This window comes from Salvelinus sp. IW2-2015, linkage group LG13, assembly GCF_002910315.2.
Source record: "Salvelinus sp. IW2-2015 linkage group LG13, ASM291031v2, whole genome shotgun sequence".
Lineage (NCBI taxonomy): Eukaryota > Metazoa > Chordata > Actinopteri > Salmoniformes > Salmonidae > Salvelinus > Salvelinus sp. IW2-2015.
Window position 1 is genome coordinate 6110527 of NC_036853.1, and position 16784 is coordinate 6127310.

Here is a 16784-nt window from a genome sequence, read left to right on the forward strand (position 1 = left end):
AATTCAGTGTTGCCAAGCTTGTAACCAAGAAGACTCGAGGATGTAATCGCTGCCAAAGGTGCTTCAACAAAGTACTTAGTAAAGGGTCTGAATACTTATGTAAATGTAATTTCAGTTTTCTTAAACAAACCTGTGTTTGCTTTGTCATTATGGGTATTCTGTGTAGATTATGAGGGGGGAAAACGATTTAATCCATTTTAGAATAAGGCTGTACCCTAACAAATTGTGAAGGGTCTGAATACTTTCCGAATGCTCTGTATGTGTGAAATTAGTTTGGATTTAGAGTTGACCATTATCATGCACCTGTCTTGGAACAGGAGGAAAAAAATACATGTCATGTCTACTAATGACCATAAGCAGCATCAGAGCTTGGAGAAGCCTCTTACCGTGACTAAATGGTCACGTGGAATTCGACTGCGGTCATGAGTCGTGACCGCCGTGTGGCGGTAATACAGTCACGCTAACAGCCCTAGGCGTGAATTCTTTCTGAAGGCACTGTATGAAAGAAGAGGCCTGAATTAGAGAGGCGTGTTCATCCATCAGGCCTAATTGAAACACAGGGCCCCTTAACCAGACCTTTAACCCCCTTCATACCCCCCTCCTCACCCAAAAACCCCCTCCATAACCCTACTTTGCATTGCTAATAGCGTTAGCGCATTACCATGCTAACCGTTCCCATAAACTTCCAGTCACTGAGCTAACAATTATTCATTTAAAAGCGCATCTAGGCAGAAATATACATACATTGATAAACATCCATATTTGAATATAGGGGAAAGACTGAACATACGGAGGAGCATGTTTGAGGGGCTAAAGGAGGTACATTATTGTAAGGCGGAAAGAATGGCCCTAGCTTTAATCACAGCTGACATCTCAATAACATTTGAACTGGATGATTTTAACTGTTTTAACCCGCCATTACTGACATTCCTGAAGTATTGCACTCATAAACCATGAATAGACGTTCAATAGTGTGGGATGTTGATTATTTTCTCATGAAATACAGTCTAGAAATAAAGCTGGAGGAATTTCAGGAAACCGTTTAGGGACCCCAAGGACTCAAACCCACAGACAACGTTAAGAGTCAATCCTTACTTCTTAAAGAATTGTGAAAAAAATGAACAACTCTGTCCAGAACCAAACTGAAAGAGGAAATGGAACATTAAGTCTTGGGTGAGTGGCATGCTACGCTATTCTATGAGAGTTTAGATGAGTGGCACGCTACGCTATTCTATGAGAGTTTAGATGAGTGCACGCTACGCTATTCTATGAGAGTTATAAGTGGCACGCTACGCTATTCTATGAGAGTTTAGTAGAGTGCATGCTACGCTATTCTATGAGAGTTTAGATGATGGCATGCTACGCTATTCTATGAGATTTAGAGGAGTGGCATGCTACGCTATTCTATGAGAGTTTAGATGATGGCATGCTACGCTATTCTATGAGAGTTTAGATGAATGTCATGCTACGCTATTCTATGAGAGTTTAGATGAGTGCATGCTACGCTATCTATGAGAGTTTAGATGAGTGGCATGCTACGCTATTCTATGAGAGTTTAGATGAGTGGCATGCTACGCTATTCTATGAGAGTTTAGTGAGTGGCACGCTACCTATTCTATGAGAGTTTAGATGAGTGGCACGCTACGCTATTCTATAGAGTAGATGAGTGGCACGCTACGCTATTCTATGAGAGTTTAGGTGATGCACGCTACGTATCTATGAGAGTTTAGGTGAGTGGCACGCTACGCATTTCTATGAGAGTTTAGTGAGTGGCACGCTACGCTATTCTATGAGAGTTTAGGTGAGTGGCACGCTACGCTATTCTATGAGAGTTTAGATGAGTGGCATGCTACGCATTCTATGAGAGTTTAGATGAGTGCATGCTACGCTATTCTATGAGAGTTTAGATGATGGCATGCTACGCTATTCTATGAAGTTTATATGAGTGGCATGCTACGCTACTCTATGAGAGTTTAGGTGAGTGGCATTCTACGCTATTCTATGAGAGTTTAGAATGTGCAGGATAATCTTAAAAACGCTCGACTGAAGTTTCACATGTTCACTCCAAGTGAGGAATCCCCAGGTGCAATGTTTTCCACTAAAGCAGAACTGGCTATACAGTAAAAAGACTGGAGGTTTACCTCTTTTCTGCATGAAGACAAACAGTTCATCAAGGAACTCCTTCCGGTTTGGGTCACTGTCCAGTTCATACAGCTGGGGGAAATGAACTTTGTTAATAACTTGATTACAGAGTTAAATAGTCGCTTTCAAACTAGGATTCCGTTGCTAAATGAGTTAAGACAGATAATTCTGCTCATAGATTCTACATGCATAAACGACTTATTGCCACAACCAGCCCAAAGCGGGAGGTTTTTAAAAATACTGCCGTAGTTTAACCCAAATTCACCAGACCTCTGTTCCTTCACTTTAATAATCAACTTTTAACTTTGTTAACCCCATCAGCCCCGAGATAGCAGCCCCAAAAAAATCGGCTTTTCATTGATCTGACTTTATCTGCCCGCCCAGCAATTACATTTAGCCTCACAATGAAGTGTCACCGCTGTCTTTTCAGGGCTACAAGTAGAACACAACAATTTGACAAACAGTTTGAAGTCGTGACTTTTATTGACAAATGGCAATAAAAAAAACAAGGGTCTGCCAAAGCAACAACCTGATAAAAATGCATTCAAGCAATACGCTTGACCTCATCTTATCTAGATGCTGTTCTTCCACTAATCTCATTGCAACTCCCCTCCAAGTCTCCGACCATCTCTCTCTTTTGAGGAGTTTTTCCCATTCTTCTCAAGCTCTGTCAGGTTAGATGGGGAGTGTCGCTGCACAGCTATTTTCAGGTCTGTCCAGAGATGTTAGATCAGGTTCAAGTCCGGGCTCTGGCTGGGCCACTCAAGGACATTCAGAGACTCGTTCCGTAGCCGCTCCTGCATTGTCTTGGCTGTGTGCTTAGGGTTGTTGTCCTGTTGGAAGGTGAACCTTTGCCCCAGTGTGAGSTCCTGAGCTCTCGGGAGTAGGTTTTCATCAAGGATCRCTCTGTATTTTTCCCCGTTCATCTTTCCCTCGATCCTGACTAATCTCCCAGTCCCTGCCGCTGAAAATGATCCCCACAGCATGATGCTGCCACCACCATGCATCACCGTAGGGATGGTACCAGTTTTTCTCCAGATGTGACGCTTGGCATTCAGGCAAAGAGTTCATCTTGGTTTCGTCAGACCAGAGAATCTTGTTTCTCATGGTCTGAGAGTCCTTTAGGTGCCTTTTGGCAAACTCCAAGTGGGCTGTCGTGGCTTTTACTGAGGAGTGTCTTCCGTCTGGCCACTCTACCATAAAGGTCTGATTGGTGGAGTGTTGCAGAGATGGTTGTCCTTCTGGAAGCTTCTCCCATCTCGACAAAGGAACTCTGGAGCTCTGTCAGAGTGACCATCGGCTTCTTGGTCACCTCCCTGACCAAGGCCCTTCTCCCCCGATGGCTCAGTTTTGGCCAGACAGCCAGCTTCTTATTTTTTTATTTTCACCTTTATTTAACCAGGTAGGCTAGTTGAGAACAAGTTCTGATTTACAACTGCGACCTGGTCAAGATAAAGCAAAGCAGTGCAACAAAAACTGCTACCTGGTCAAGATAAAGCAAAGCAGTGCGACAACAACAACACCGAGTTACACATGGGATAAACAAACGTACAGTCAGTAACACAATAGAAAAACCTATATACAGTGTGTGCAAATGAAGTAAGGAGGTAAGGCAATAAATAGGCCATAGAGGTGAAATAATTACAATTTAGCATTAACACTGGAGTGATAGATGTGCAGATGATGATGTGCAAGTAGAGATACTGGGGTGCAAAAGAGCAAGAGGGTAAGTAATAATATAGGGATGAGGGAGTTGAGTGTGCTATTTACAGATTGGCTGTGTACAGGTACAGKGATCGGTCATAGATGGAAATGGCTTCATTTTACATATAATTTTATAWCTCTGAAGTGTTGGACTTCATTGTCAGGGTTAGGGGTCAATTCCGCTACAAATCAGTTAAGCCGAAAATAATAAATTCAATTTTCCTAATTTCTTTAAAATTTTATGTTATGATTCAGACAGTGGTTTGCAAGACAAAACACAGGTTCTTCATGAGCTGCTGAATAGACTTCTAGCTTTACTGTAGGTTTGTAGGCTAATGGACCCACAATGGACGACAGCATTTGGGACGGACATCTACAGAAGTTTACTGGTTGTGCTAAATGTTAATCCTTCCTGCCCTTACCTCCCCACTCGGCAACAAATGGCATGATTTGAAAACACGTGTGTGTTTTATGTGCGTTTTACACACTCATCCCCATGTCTAAAGTRAGAAATAATCCCATCCCAACAACTGCCGTTTAGCCCCCTTCGTTAATTGGTTTTAGGATTGACTGTCAATCCTCATTTCTGAGATTCCTCACTCTTCTTCTTCTCCATGACTCGGTCCACCTGCCATTTACAATGGCAGGTTTACAACTCGGTCCACCTGCAGTTCTCCTATTACCTGACTGTTTCATCTGGGTTAAATAATTTTCTTTCAGTTGGCCAGTAACTGAAAGGTTGCTGGATCAAATCCCAAGCTGACAAGGTAAAATCTGTTGTTCTGCCCCTGAGCAAGGCAGTTAACCCACTGTTCCCGGGCGCCGAAGACGTAGATGTCGATTATTGGCAGCCCCCCGCACCTCTCTGATTCAGGGGGGTTAGATTGCAAATGCGAAAGACACATTTCAGTTGAATGCATTCAGTGTTACCCATGTTTCTCCAGGCACCCTGGTCAACCACATCTCCGTCATGATATCTACCACCATCTTGGATCTGTAGACGTCTAGTTTCAACTCTTCTACCTATTTTTACCTCTTTCTCCAGGCACCCCGGTGAACCGCATCCCCATCATGATATCTTCCACCATCTTGGATCTGTAGACATCTAGTTTCAATTCTTCTACCTCTTTCTCCAGGCACCCCGGTGAACCGCATCCCCATCATGGCTAAGCAGATTCTGGACCTGTACATGCTCTACAAGCTGGTGACGGAGAAGGGCGGCCTGGTGGAGGTCATTAACAAGAAGATCTGGAGAGAGATCACCAGAGGACTCAACCTGCCCACCTCCATCACCTCAGCAGCCTTCACCCTCCGCACACAGTGAGTCTGACTCTGGACCATGTTCATTCTGCACCAAAACAGAAGGAAATGTTACCCGAAATTGAGATAAACGAGGGAGGTACTATGTGAACCTGTCCAATAAGAAATGTTTTTTATTTTTTTCCRTTGCAAACCAGTTTATACCGTCTTCTTACAGTGTGCCCAAATGAACACAACCCAGCACTATCTACAACCACCAACCTCCCCTGGCTACTCAGTAGATGTTAGTTGTTTTCAAATGAGAAATTATTTCTTTATAGGCAACAAAAAAAATTCTGTTCATGATAGAAATGTACTTCTAAATGCATGACAAATCCAACCACTGCCTCGTCCTACGTCCACCCAGGTATATGAAGTACCTGTACCCGTACGAGTGTAGGAAGAAAGGGCTGAGCTCTCCAGGCGAGCTCCAGGCTGCTATAGACGGTAACCGAAGGGAAGGCCGAAGACACAGCAACAGCCTGTACCGCTTCTCCCCCTCCACCGCCCCTGGCTACCCACACCACTCCCTCCTCTCKCCCCCCAAGATGCCCCACCACTCCTCAGCCGGTCACAACGGCCTGCACACCTCCCCCAGCCCATCTCTGAARMGATCCACAGGTATTTTGTATACATATTTTAAACGTGTAATTGTTTTTGGTATGTAGTTTGGAAATCCTCCATGGTGTTCATCTACTGTGATAGCTGCTGTCATGTGGCTACCTTGTGATGGGCTACCTAGTTTTGAGACCACATTTACATTTACATTTTGCATCTAACTCTAATTTACAAGGAGTTAATGTGTTATGATTCTCTGCTGTTTACTTGATGTATTTAACTTGAAAATAAAGGAGAGCCGCACACTCTAGGAGCTCTAGGTACGGTACCCTGATGAAGACAGCTTGCCTGTCGAAACGTTGGTAAATTAAATATTTTTGCGTCTGACCTCCTAGAGTGTGCGGCTCTCCTTTATTTTCAAGTTTTCTACTCCGCTAGCCAGCACCTCGCCTAAATAGGTGTGCGTTTCTTTTTCTTCTACTTGATGTATTTAACCAGGTAGGCTAGTTGAGAACAAGTTCTCATTTACAGCTGCGACCTGGCCAAGATAAATCAAAAGCAGTGCGACACAAAACAACAACACAGAGTTACACATGGAATAAACAAAACGTACAGTCAATAACACAATAGAAAAAAGTCTATATACAGTGATCTGTCTACTATTCAAATCAAATGTGTCACGTGTACAGGATACAGGGTGTACATGGAACAGGGAAATGCTGTCCTCTACACGAAGAAGTAATACAAAGTAGTAATGAAATGAGAACATGGTAATGACTCAGACATGATCACTGGGCTGCCCGAGTGGCGCAGCGGTCTAAGGCACTGCATCTCAGTGCAAGAGGCGTCACTACAGTCCCTGGTTTGAATCCAGGCTGTATCACATCCGGCCGTGATTGGGAGTCCCATAGGGCGGCGCACAATTGGCCCAGCGTCGTCCGGGTTTGGCCCGGGGTAGGCCATCATTGTAAATAAGAATTTATTCTTAACTGACTTGCCTGGTTAAATAAAGGTTACATTAAAAATGAATCACTCACCATCCAGATAGCATGGATCTGATCCAAAGTAAACAAATGGCTGACCATGTTTTTGAATCGAATCTAATGGCCATGCTTCTGAATCGAATCTAATGGCCATTTTTGAAAAATGGATGTTGAATGTGAATATTTCAAATTTGATATTTGAGGGTTGATTAATCTATGAAAATGTCTCTCCCTCGTTCCCTCTCAGAGGAGATTTCAACCCCCATGCTTCCAAGCCGTCTACCCATGGCCCATGCGCTCTCCCTGGGGCAGCAGCAGCAGCTAGCCCAGGCCGCCACCCTGGAGCACCTTCGAGAGAAGCTGGAGAGGGCTGCTGGAGGAGGAGAGGGTCCAGACATGACGATGGCTCGTTTGGCCATGGAGGAACAGCAGAGACTGATGCAACAGGCGTTCCAACAGAGCCTGTTGGCTATGGCCWCTCACTTCAACCCCGGCATGAAGCAACTCAAACTCAACAACAGCAGACACGGTCGGTACTGGGCTGGGTGTGTTGGCTACCAGTTAGTTGTCATATTCTACCACTTAACGTAGTCGGGTTTAACCTGTTCTCAGATCTGTTTGTTCTCTTTCTAAACTCCATTGCAGCCCATTGTCAAGCCAAACATTTACTCACATAATTGAATTGTAAACATTAACAGACTGTCTCATTTTGTCTTTGTCCCGCCTCAGAGAGTACCACTGAACAAGACCTGTCTCTCAGTATTTCCAGTAATGGGGCAGCCAGCATCAGTGTGTCTGTGGAGGTCAATGGAACTCTATACTCAGGTGAGAGTAATCAAAAGATTATTAATGCTGTATTTCAGATTCTTGAGACATTTCGGACCCGTCCAGAAACAACTCYGATCCCCTTATTCCTTAGGTGGTGTGGCATTGAACTTGTCACACTCACACAGAGGCCCACCACTGACTAACAAATGTGTTCTTGCCTCCCCTGTAGGAATGCTGTTTGCCCAGAAGACTCCTGGTGCAGCCTCTGTGATGTCAGAGACCGTGGCTCCTGCTGGACAGAGTGGTTTTGGTGTTCTCTCCTCCTCTCAGAGCCCTTCCTCTGCATCCTCTTCCTCCAAGGGGCCAAACTGACCATGGTGCTCCATCAGTCTCTCTGCAGGGTTACTCATGTTATTCTATTGGCCTGTGTTGAGGATAAATTAGTGCTCAATCAAATACCTCTTCTTTAGTCAAACTGAACTTGTCTGTTACTGACGACAATTATGGGGGTGGAAAATCAAAGGAATTTACCTTAAAAAAACGAATGTACTTTTTTATTAGTAAGTTCGTTTTTCTAATTGCACCCCTGACAACCAATCAACTGTTGTACAATCCCTTTATCTTTGTACTGAACACAAATTTGCTTTAAAAACAAGCAATGCATTTTGGGAAAATCTCAATTAGAACCAGGTGAAGAAGGCAAATTTTGGATTTTGCGACGCTTTTATTTTTTGATTTCTTTTAATTTCACGTATTACAAAAAAAAGTGCTGTTTTCTTTGTATACCTCAATTCATTGGCTGTGAGAGCTACAGTATTAGTAAAGAACCGTTTCCCTTATTGACACAACACAAACTGCTTGTGAACAGACTAATGTATTTTAGTCATGTAAGGAGGACTCACAATTGGACTTTAGTTTATTTTCTAAACCTTTAGAATAAAGCAAAAAAAGCATGATTGAAAAGGTTTGTGCAAAAAACGAAATTCTTTTTAGGTGTTTTTTTTTTACATCAAAATACTGTATGGTGATTGGCTATACTCTGGAGCCGATTGGTTGTCTACCTCATTTGATGGTTTTAACATTATGTAGCCATCACTTCTGTTTACGATATGTTATTATAGCCATCAGCAGGACAATATGGATGCCAATAAGGGCTTTCAACCGGTGCGTTCATTTTAACTCACCTTTGGCGCYGGTTGGGTGGAGTTGGCACATTTTAGACCATCCTAAAGTGAAAGCTCCCCCTGTTCACAGGCAGGGTGAGGTGAAACTGATGCACCCACATGGCATGATCTCTTACAATTAGCTGAAGTTAAACAACTGGTAACAGCTCAGAGACGAGCTGTTTTGTAAAACAGGAAACTATACACGTCTTACCTCATTTAAAGGGGAAGTTCAGTATTTTACAACTTGATGTTTACACTGTTCCTCGCCCTGAATGTAGTCTATGGCCCTATGAGTTCAGGGTGAGGATCCATCTAGCGTTGAAGTTGTAAAATACTGAACTTCCTCTTTTTTAAAAGCCTTTCCATCTCGGGAAGTGATTTTCTCAGGAACTCACAGGACCAGGGTAGTCTGTCTTAGAATACTCTTCAGGAAAATAGTTCAGTATTCATACAGTGGGACACTGAAAAAGGTCTACCTCACTTGTGACATCTGTGTCATGGGAGCTGGGTTGTGTTCATTAGCGCAAAATGCTTTGAAAGGTGGGGGGGGGCTCAGCCGCCCGTCTATCTTTCAAACCAGTCATTATTTAATATGATAATTCTGTACGTACAATCATGGGGCCATCATCATAGCCTGGTAAAACCATACTGAATGCTCTGTCAGTGTTTTCAGATCAGCGTTATTTCACTTTTGCGAAAACATTCCGTTTGGTTTAACCAGGCTAACAATCATGTATACCTCACACTGCAAACTACACACACACACACACAAAATGCCTCAGAATCACCAGCTAGCTGCATTATATACCAAAGACCTGATGTATTGATAGGAAACAATTCAAMTGTTTCTGGTGTTTGTTCACTCAATGTATTCTTATGTGGACAAGAGGAACTAAATAAACTCCTTGAGGAAATAAAAGTCGCTTTCTCACTTTGTATTGCTATTTGTGTTGCTGCTTCTTCATAAGACCGAAAGCCTGGTTGGTCTTAACGCATTAGGAATGTAGTTTATAGATGTGTCATGCATTACGAATGTCTCATAACTGACATCGATATAAGGTGTTATGTTTACTTATGCATTATGGGAAGTGTTAGTTAGTTAGTAGGATGTAGTATAGGATGGATGCAGTATGATTCAGTGACCTGTTGTGGGTGGCATTGTCTCTTAGACTGAGATTACATCCAGCGACATCTCYGGAGCAGAGTCCATATCTGTGCTCTGTTTATTTCAAATGTGTATTACTCTTTTATTAAGCCTCTACCTTTAACCTCACAGATATCTGGTGTAATTCTCCTGTCTTGTCTGGTGTCCTTTTGTGATCTTAAGTATTCTCCCATCTTTCTCTCGCTCTCTCTCTCTCCCCTCCCGGAGGACCTGAGCCCTAGGACCATGCCTCGGGCYTTCCTGGCCTGAYGACTCCTGGCTGTCCCCAGTCCACCTAGTCATGCTGCTGATCCAGTTTCTGCTGTTCTGCCTGCGGATATGGAACCCTCACCTGTTCACCGGACTTGCTATTTCGACCCTCTCTCTCGCTCTCTTTCTTGCTTACACACTTGCTGTCCTGTCCTCTGAATGCTCGGCTATAAAAAGCCAACTGACATTTACGCCTGAGGTGAATGACCATCTACTTCCAAGCATTATTTGTCCTTTTTGAATAAACCTATTTTCCTCCCACTGATTTTCTTTTGGGTCTGTGTTATTGAAGGGTGACATCAACTGCTTCATCAACAGAAGACCCTTCTTCTGCTTTGGTCTTTGTGGTTTTAAGCTGTGTTTCTTGATAAGCACTTTGAGACATCTGCTGATGTAAAAAGGGCTTTATAAATACATGTGATTTGAGATATAACACAGCCTCCACAACATTTATTTATTTTTGTTATTTTTATAAAGGTTTATAAAAAAAAATGTATAGTCTTGTCCCATCGCTGCTACTCCCGTACGGACTCGGGAGAGGCGAAGGTCAAGAGCCGTGCGTCCTCTGAAACAACCCAACCCAACCAAGCCGCACTGCTTCCACAGCCTCATAGAGGATCTAGATACTTTTTCTAACCTCTCTGGATTAAAACCAAATTATGATAAGTGTATTATATTATGTATTGAATCACAAGATAATACAACTTTTACATTACTGTGTAGTTTACCAATAAAATGGTCTGACGGGGATGTGGACATACTCTGTATGCATATCCCRAAATAAATAAATAATCTCACTCCAATACATTTTAACAGAAGRTTAGCAAAAATAGATACGATCTTGCTACCATGGAAAGGAAAATACCTGTCTAGTTGTGGAAAAATCACCCTGATTAACTCTTTAGTCATATCCCAGTTTACCTATTTGCTTGTGGTTTTGCATACGCTTAGCGACCTGCTTTTTAAATTATATGAGCAAAGAACATTCAATTTGATTTGGAATGGCAAGCCAGGCAAAATTTAAAAGGGCCTATTTATATAATGAATATGAATTCAGAGGGCATAAATGATTAAATATTAAAGCATTAGACCTCTCACTAAATGCTTCAGTCATACAACAGTTAAATCCAAAATGGTTCTCTTGTAAAATTAATAAGAATGTCTCACCCCATGTTCAAAWRTTTTTTTCTTCCCTTTATTCAGATTACAACCGCTCATTTTCGTTTATTTGAAAATAAAATAATCTCMAAAATATTGTTATTTTTTAAACGAGCGATAGAAAGTTGGTTGCAATTTCAATTTAATCCACCTGAAAATACAGAACAAATAATACGACAAATATTGTGGTTGAACTCAAATATACTAATTGATAAAAAAAWWWAAAAWWWAATAATAAAATGTTTAAGAAAGGTATAATCTTTGTATATGATATCATAAATAGGACTGGTGGAGTTACGTCACACATGCAGCTAACACAGACATATGGAAATGTCTGCTCTTCCCAAAATTACAACCAACTCAACTAATTGCAGCATTACCACATAAATGGAAGAGGCAAGTAGAAGGGGGAAAAGTAAGGAACTTGTCCGTCGGCCCTGCATTAAAGACCAAAACTGGTTAAAGAAAATGGTGATAAATAAAAATATATACCCGTTTCTTTTATGGACCAAAAAACGGACAGCTGTGCCATATAAATTGCAAAATAGTTGGGAAGAGATTTTCGATGTACCTATTACATGGCACATGAAATGAATTGACATGCAAAACGACACCGGATTCAAAACTTTCAATTTAAATTATTATAMAAAAWTCTTGCAACCAATAGAATGTTATATATATGGGGGATACAACCTTCCCAGCTCTGCAAATTTTGCTGTGAGGAGGCAGAGTCATTAGATCATTTATTTTGGTATTGTCCATATGTAGCTCGTTTTTGGTCACAGGTCCAGGAATGGCTGAAGAATTGCAACATTTGCCCAGAGTTAACACAGCAGATAGCAATAATGGGTGATTTGAAAAGTCATAGTCAATCGATCAATTAATATCATTATTTTAGCAAAAAAAAAAATATCTTAAATTTACAATCTGTAGAAGCTATGAGAATAGAAAGGTTCAGTGCTTTTGTGAAGCATCACAGTACAGTTGGAAAATATATGGCAAATAGAATCAAACTGGATGGACAACAGAAATAGAGGAAGAACTAAAAATAAACTAAATATAACTATTGTAAAATAGATTGTGTCTGTAAAATGTGTATAATATGAATATACTGAAGGTAGAAGCCTAAGTGTTGTTGTTTATTAGTTTACTCCAATTGGGGGAGGGGTGGTAGGGTTTGGGGGGAATAATACAGGAAGGTATATTCTAAAACAAAGTGTGTAAATGTGTGTGTAGATGTGTGTGTAGATGTGTAGATGTGTGTGTATAGATATATAGATGTATAGATGTGTGTGTATAGATATATAGATGTATAGATGTGTGTGTATAGATATATAGATGTGTAGATGTGTGTGTATAGATGTGTATATGTGTGTATAGATATATAGATGTGTAGATTGTATGTATCGATATATAGATTGTAGATGTGTTGTGTTATATGATATATAGATGTGTAGATGGTGTGTGTTATAGATATATAGATGTGTAGATGTGTGTGTATAGTGATATATGTGTAGCTGTGTGTGTATAGATATATGTCTAGATGTGTGGTGTATAAGATATAATGATGTGTAGCGTGTGTGTAAAGATTGTGTATAGATGTGTGGTGTATAGATATATAGATGTGTAGCTGTGTGTTGTTATAGATATATGTCTAGATGTGTTGGTATAGATATATAGATGTGTAGATGTGTGTGTATAGATATATAGATGTGTGATGTGTGTGTATGATATATAGATGTGTAGATGTGTGTGTATAGATATATAGATGTGTAGATGTGTGTGTATAGATTATATGTGTAGCTGTGTGTGTATAGATATATGTCTAGATGTGTGTGATAGATATATAGATGTGTAGATGTGTTGTGTATAGATATATAGATGTGTAGATGTGTGTGTTAGATATATGATGTGTAGATGTGTGTGTATAGATATATAGATGTGTAGATGTGTGTGTTATAGATATATGTATAGATGTTATGGTGTATAGATGTATAGATGTGTAATGTATAGATGTATATAATGTATATAGATATCAGTTGACGTCAGAAGTTACATACACCTTAGTCAAATACATTTAAACTCAGTTTTTCACAATTCCTGTCATTTAATCCTGGTAAATATTCCCTGTTTTATGTCAGTTAGGATCACCACTTTATTTTAAGAATGTGAAATGTCAATAATATTAGAGAGAATATTTTCTTTCAGCTTTTATTTCTTTATTTCTCTTATTCTTATTTCTGTTACATCCTCCTGACAGAGCTGATGAGACTGAGTCAGGTTTGTAGGCCTTGCTCGCACACGCTTTCTGCCACAAATGTTCTATAGAATTGAGGTCAGCGCTTGTGATGGCCACTCCAATACCTTGCTTTGTTGTCCTTAAGCCATTTGCCACAACTTTGGAAGTATGCTTGGGGTCATTGTCCGTTTGAAGACCCATTTGCCACCAAGCTTTAACTTCCTGACTGATGTCTTGAGATGTTGCTTCAATATATCCACAAAATGTTATTTTCTCATGATGCCATCTATTTTGTGAAGTGCACCAGTCCCTCCTGCAGCAAAGCACCTCCACAACATGATGCTGCACGGTTGGGATGGTGTTCTTCAGCTTGCAAGCGTCCCCCTTTTCCTCCAAACTAACGATGGTCATTATGGCCAAACAGTTTCATTTTTGTTTCATCAGACCAGAGAACATTTCTCCAAAAAGTACAATCTTTGTCCCCATGTGCAGTTGCAACCCGTAGTCTGGCTTTTTTTATGGCGGTTTTAAAGCAGTGGCTTCTCCCTTGCTGAGCGGCCTTTCAGGTTATGTCGATATAGGACTCGTTTAACTGTGATATAGATACTTTTGTACCTGTTTCCTCAGCATTTTCACAAGGTCCTTTGCTGTTGTTCTGGATTGATTTGCACTTTGCAGCAAAGTATGTTCATTCCTCTAGGAAACAGAACGCTTCTCCTTCCTGAGCGGTATGACGGCTGCGTGGTCCCACGGGGTTTATACTTACGTACTATTGTTTATACAGATGAACGTGGTACCTTCAGGCGTTTGGAAATTGCTCCCAAGGATGAACCAGACTTGTGGAGGTCTGCAATTTTTTTACTGAGGTCTTGGCTGATTTCTTTTTATTTTCCCATGATGTCAAGCAAAGAGGCACTGAGTTGAAGGTAGGCTTGAAATACATCCACAGGTACACCTCCAATTGACTCAAATTACGTAAATTAGCCTATCAGAAGCTTCTAAAGACATTACATAATTTCTGAATTTTCCAAGCTGTTTAAAGGCACAGTCAACTTAGTGTATGTAAACTTTGACCCACTGGAATTGTGATACAGTGAATTATAAGTGAAATAATCTCTCTGTAAACAATTGTTGTAAAAATTACTTTGTCATGCACAAAGTAGATGTCCTAACCGACTTGCAAAACTATAGTTAGTTACAAGAAATTAGTGGCGTGGTTGAATCCCGAGTTTTAATGACTCCTCCGCAACATGTTAACGTTGTTTTTGTCCGTGTGGAACGGAGAAAAGGAGTTGTTTCCAGGTCACTTCCTGAACTCGGATGTGCAACAGGCGGATGACTGTGGAACATGCTAATAGAAGTGACAGCTTGAGGGAGCGGGGGGGGGGGGGGGGGAGTTGTGTGTGTGTGTGTATATACAGGCTGAGTGGGAAGGGTGTGTATTTGTGTGCTGTGTGTGTGTGTGCTGTGTTTGCTGTGTGTGCTTTGTGTGCTGTGTTTGCTGTGTGTGTGTGTGTGTATTTGCGTGTGTGCAGGGAGGAGGGGCGGCGTACTGTGTGTGTGTGTGTGTGTCTGAAGCACCGGTTTCATTCATCTGTAACCGCTCCCTCCTCCCCCCGCCCAGGCCCCTCCTCCCCCTCCCGGCCCCTGCCTCTCTCACTGGGGAGTCTCTCTGTAGAAGAGGGAATTACCAAAACCTTTAATCTCTGGAATTATTGTCCTGGCTGGATTGAGATGGAATTGAATCACAGAGAGGACATTGGAGAAGGACTGCAAGATTGGCCAACCCATCCTTGAAGCAGTGTGGAAACGGGTTAGATCTTTCTGACCATTCCTGACCATTCTGTCATGTCATCTAGACGTCAAGGACATTGTGATGTTGACTGCCAGGGATGCTTTGTCAGAAGCAAAATTCAAAGTTGCGGATTTCCTTTCTTTGTGACATTGGTCATCACTCTGAAGCCATGTGGGGCAAACAAAGAGCCTTCTGAAGAGAAAAGGTAAAGAAGAAAGAAAGAGAGATTTTGGATTGGGAATAAAGACACGGAGCAGGATAAGACACGGAGCAGGAGTAAGACACGGAGCAGGAATAAGACACAGAGCACGGAATAAAGACACGGAGCAGGAATAAGACACGGAGCAGGAGTAAGACACGGAGCAGGAATAAGACACGGAGCAGGAATAAGACACGGAGCAGGAGTAAAGACACGGAGCAGGAATAAGACACGGAGTAGGAATGAGACACGGAGCAGGAATAAGACACAGAGCAGAGGAAGTACTGACATGATTGAAACTCTGCTCTGCTTCACAGAATGCAATCATCCTGCATTCCGTCCTAACTCGGCAATCTGTCCGAACTCTTCTGGATTCTCTGAACTGGTACGGATGTTTAGAAATGAAGTGAAGTACCTACAGGATTTAATCTCAGGCTTTTCCCTATGCTGCACAGAATGACAACCATCCTAAACCAGAACTGACTCTTCCCTATGCTGCACAGAATGACAACCATCCTAAACCAGAACTGACTCTTCCCTATGCTGCACACAATGACATATCCATCCTAAACCAGAACTGTAGTTTTGTGGAACCTGGGGACTGTATTCTGCTGTGGATGTTAAGAAACCTCATATCTAAACTCAGGGTTTTCCCTTTACTGAACTGAATGTACTATCCATCCTACCTCGGCAATGAGTCCTAACTCTGTGTAATGGATTCAGTGGATGTTAAGAGGCACCCTATTTCTGTGGAGATTTTCCAGTAGGACCCCAAGGTTCTCTAGAGACTAGCACTGTTGAGGCCCTCTGCTCCACTAGGAGCTGAACGGAATAAGTCAAGTCCCAATAAGACCTCTGGGACCCAGGTCCTCCCTGTAGAACCACTTATATATCTACGAAGTCTTCTGGATCTAATGTACTGGAGTAGGAGTTGAGCTATGGAGTAAGCTATCTCTCCTAGGATCCATATTTAAGTGAAGTTTCTGCTCACTCTATAGAGCCCAAGGGCATCCATGAAGATGCACTCTTAAGACCTTTCGCTTCACTTCAAAGAATAACTCAACTCCAATAAGACATTCGGGCATCACCAGCACCATGCCTTACCACGATGAGGAATACCCTGGCCAGAGCCTGTGGCAGGCAGTGGTACTCTTCTGCTGTAAAGGAATGATCGAAGGCATTATGGTCATACTGTTCTTCTGGCTGCTCATACAGGTCCTGTTCACCAAGCAACTGGGAGGTATGGTTCAGCTGGAAGGTATGGTTCAGCAGGGAGGTATGGTTCAGTAGGGAGGTATGGTTCAGCAGGGAGGTATGGTTCAGCAGGGAGGTATGGTTCAGCAGGGAGGTATGGTTCAG

General features: G+C 41.8%; 2 protein-coding genes across 2 annotated transcripts in view; both read left to right on the plus strand.

Annotated features, from left to right (window-relative positions):
- The window catches only part of LOC112081205 (AT-rich interactive domain-containing protein 3B-like), a 36363-nt gene extending 26807 nt beyond the window's left edge, over positions 1 to 9556 (plus strand). Inside the window, exons 4-9 of the mRNA XM_070446092.1 lie at positions 450 to 511; positions 4983 to 5166; positions 5513 to 5766; positions 6934 to 7215; positions 7416 to 7511; positions 7684 to 9556. Coding sequence (XP_070302193.1) covers positions 450 to 511; positions 4983 to 5166; positions 5513 to 5766; positions 6934 to 7215; positions 7416 to 7511; positions 7684 to 7826 — 1021 coding nt within the window. The 3' untranslated portion in view covers positions 7827 to 9556. The remainder of the gene's footprint in view (positions 1 to 449; positions 512 to 4982; positions 5167 to 5512; positions 5767 to 6933; positions 7216 to 7415; positions 7512 to 7683) is intronic.
- Positions 9557 to 16520: 6964 nt separating this feature from the next.
- Positions 16521 to 16784, plus strand: part of LOC139028574 (uncharacterized) — a 12664-nt gene continuing 12400 nt past the window's right edge. Inside the window, exon 1 of the mRNA XM_070446346.1 lies at positions 16521 to 16683. Within this exon, the coding sequence (XP_070302447.1) occupies positions 16521 to 16683 (163 nt within the window). The remainder of the gene's footprint in view (positions 16684 to 16784) is intronic.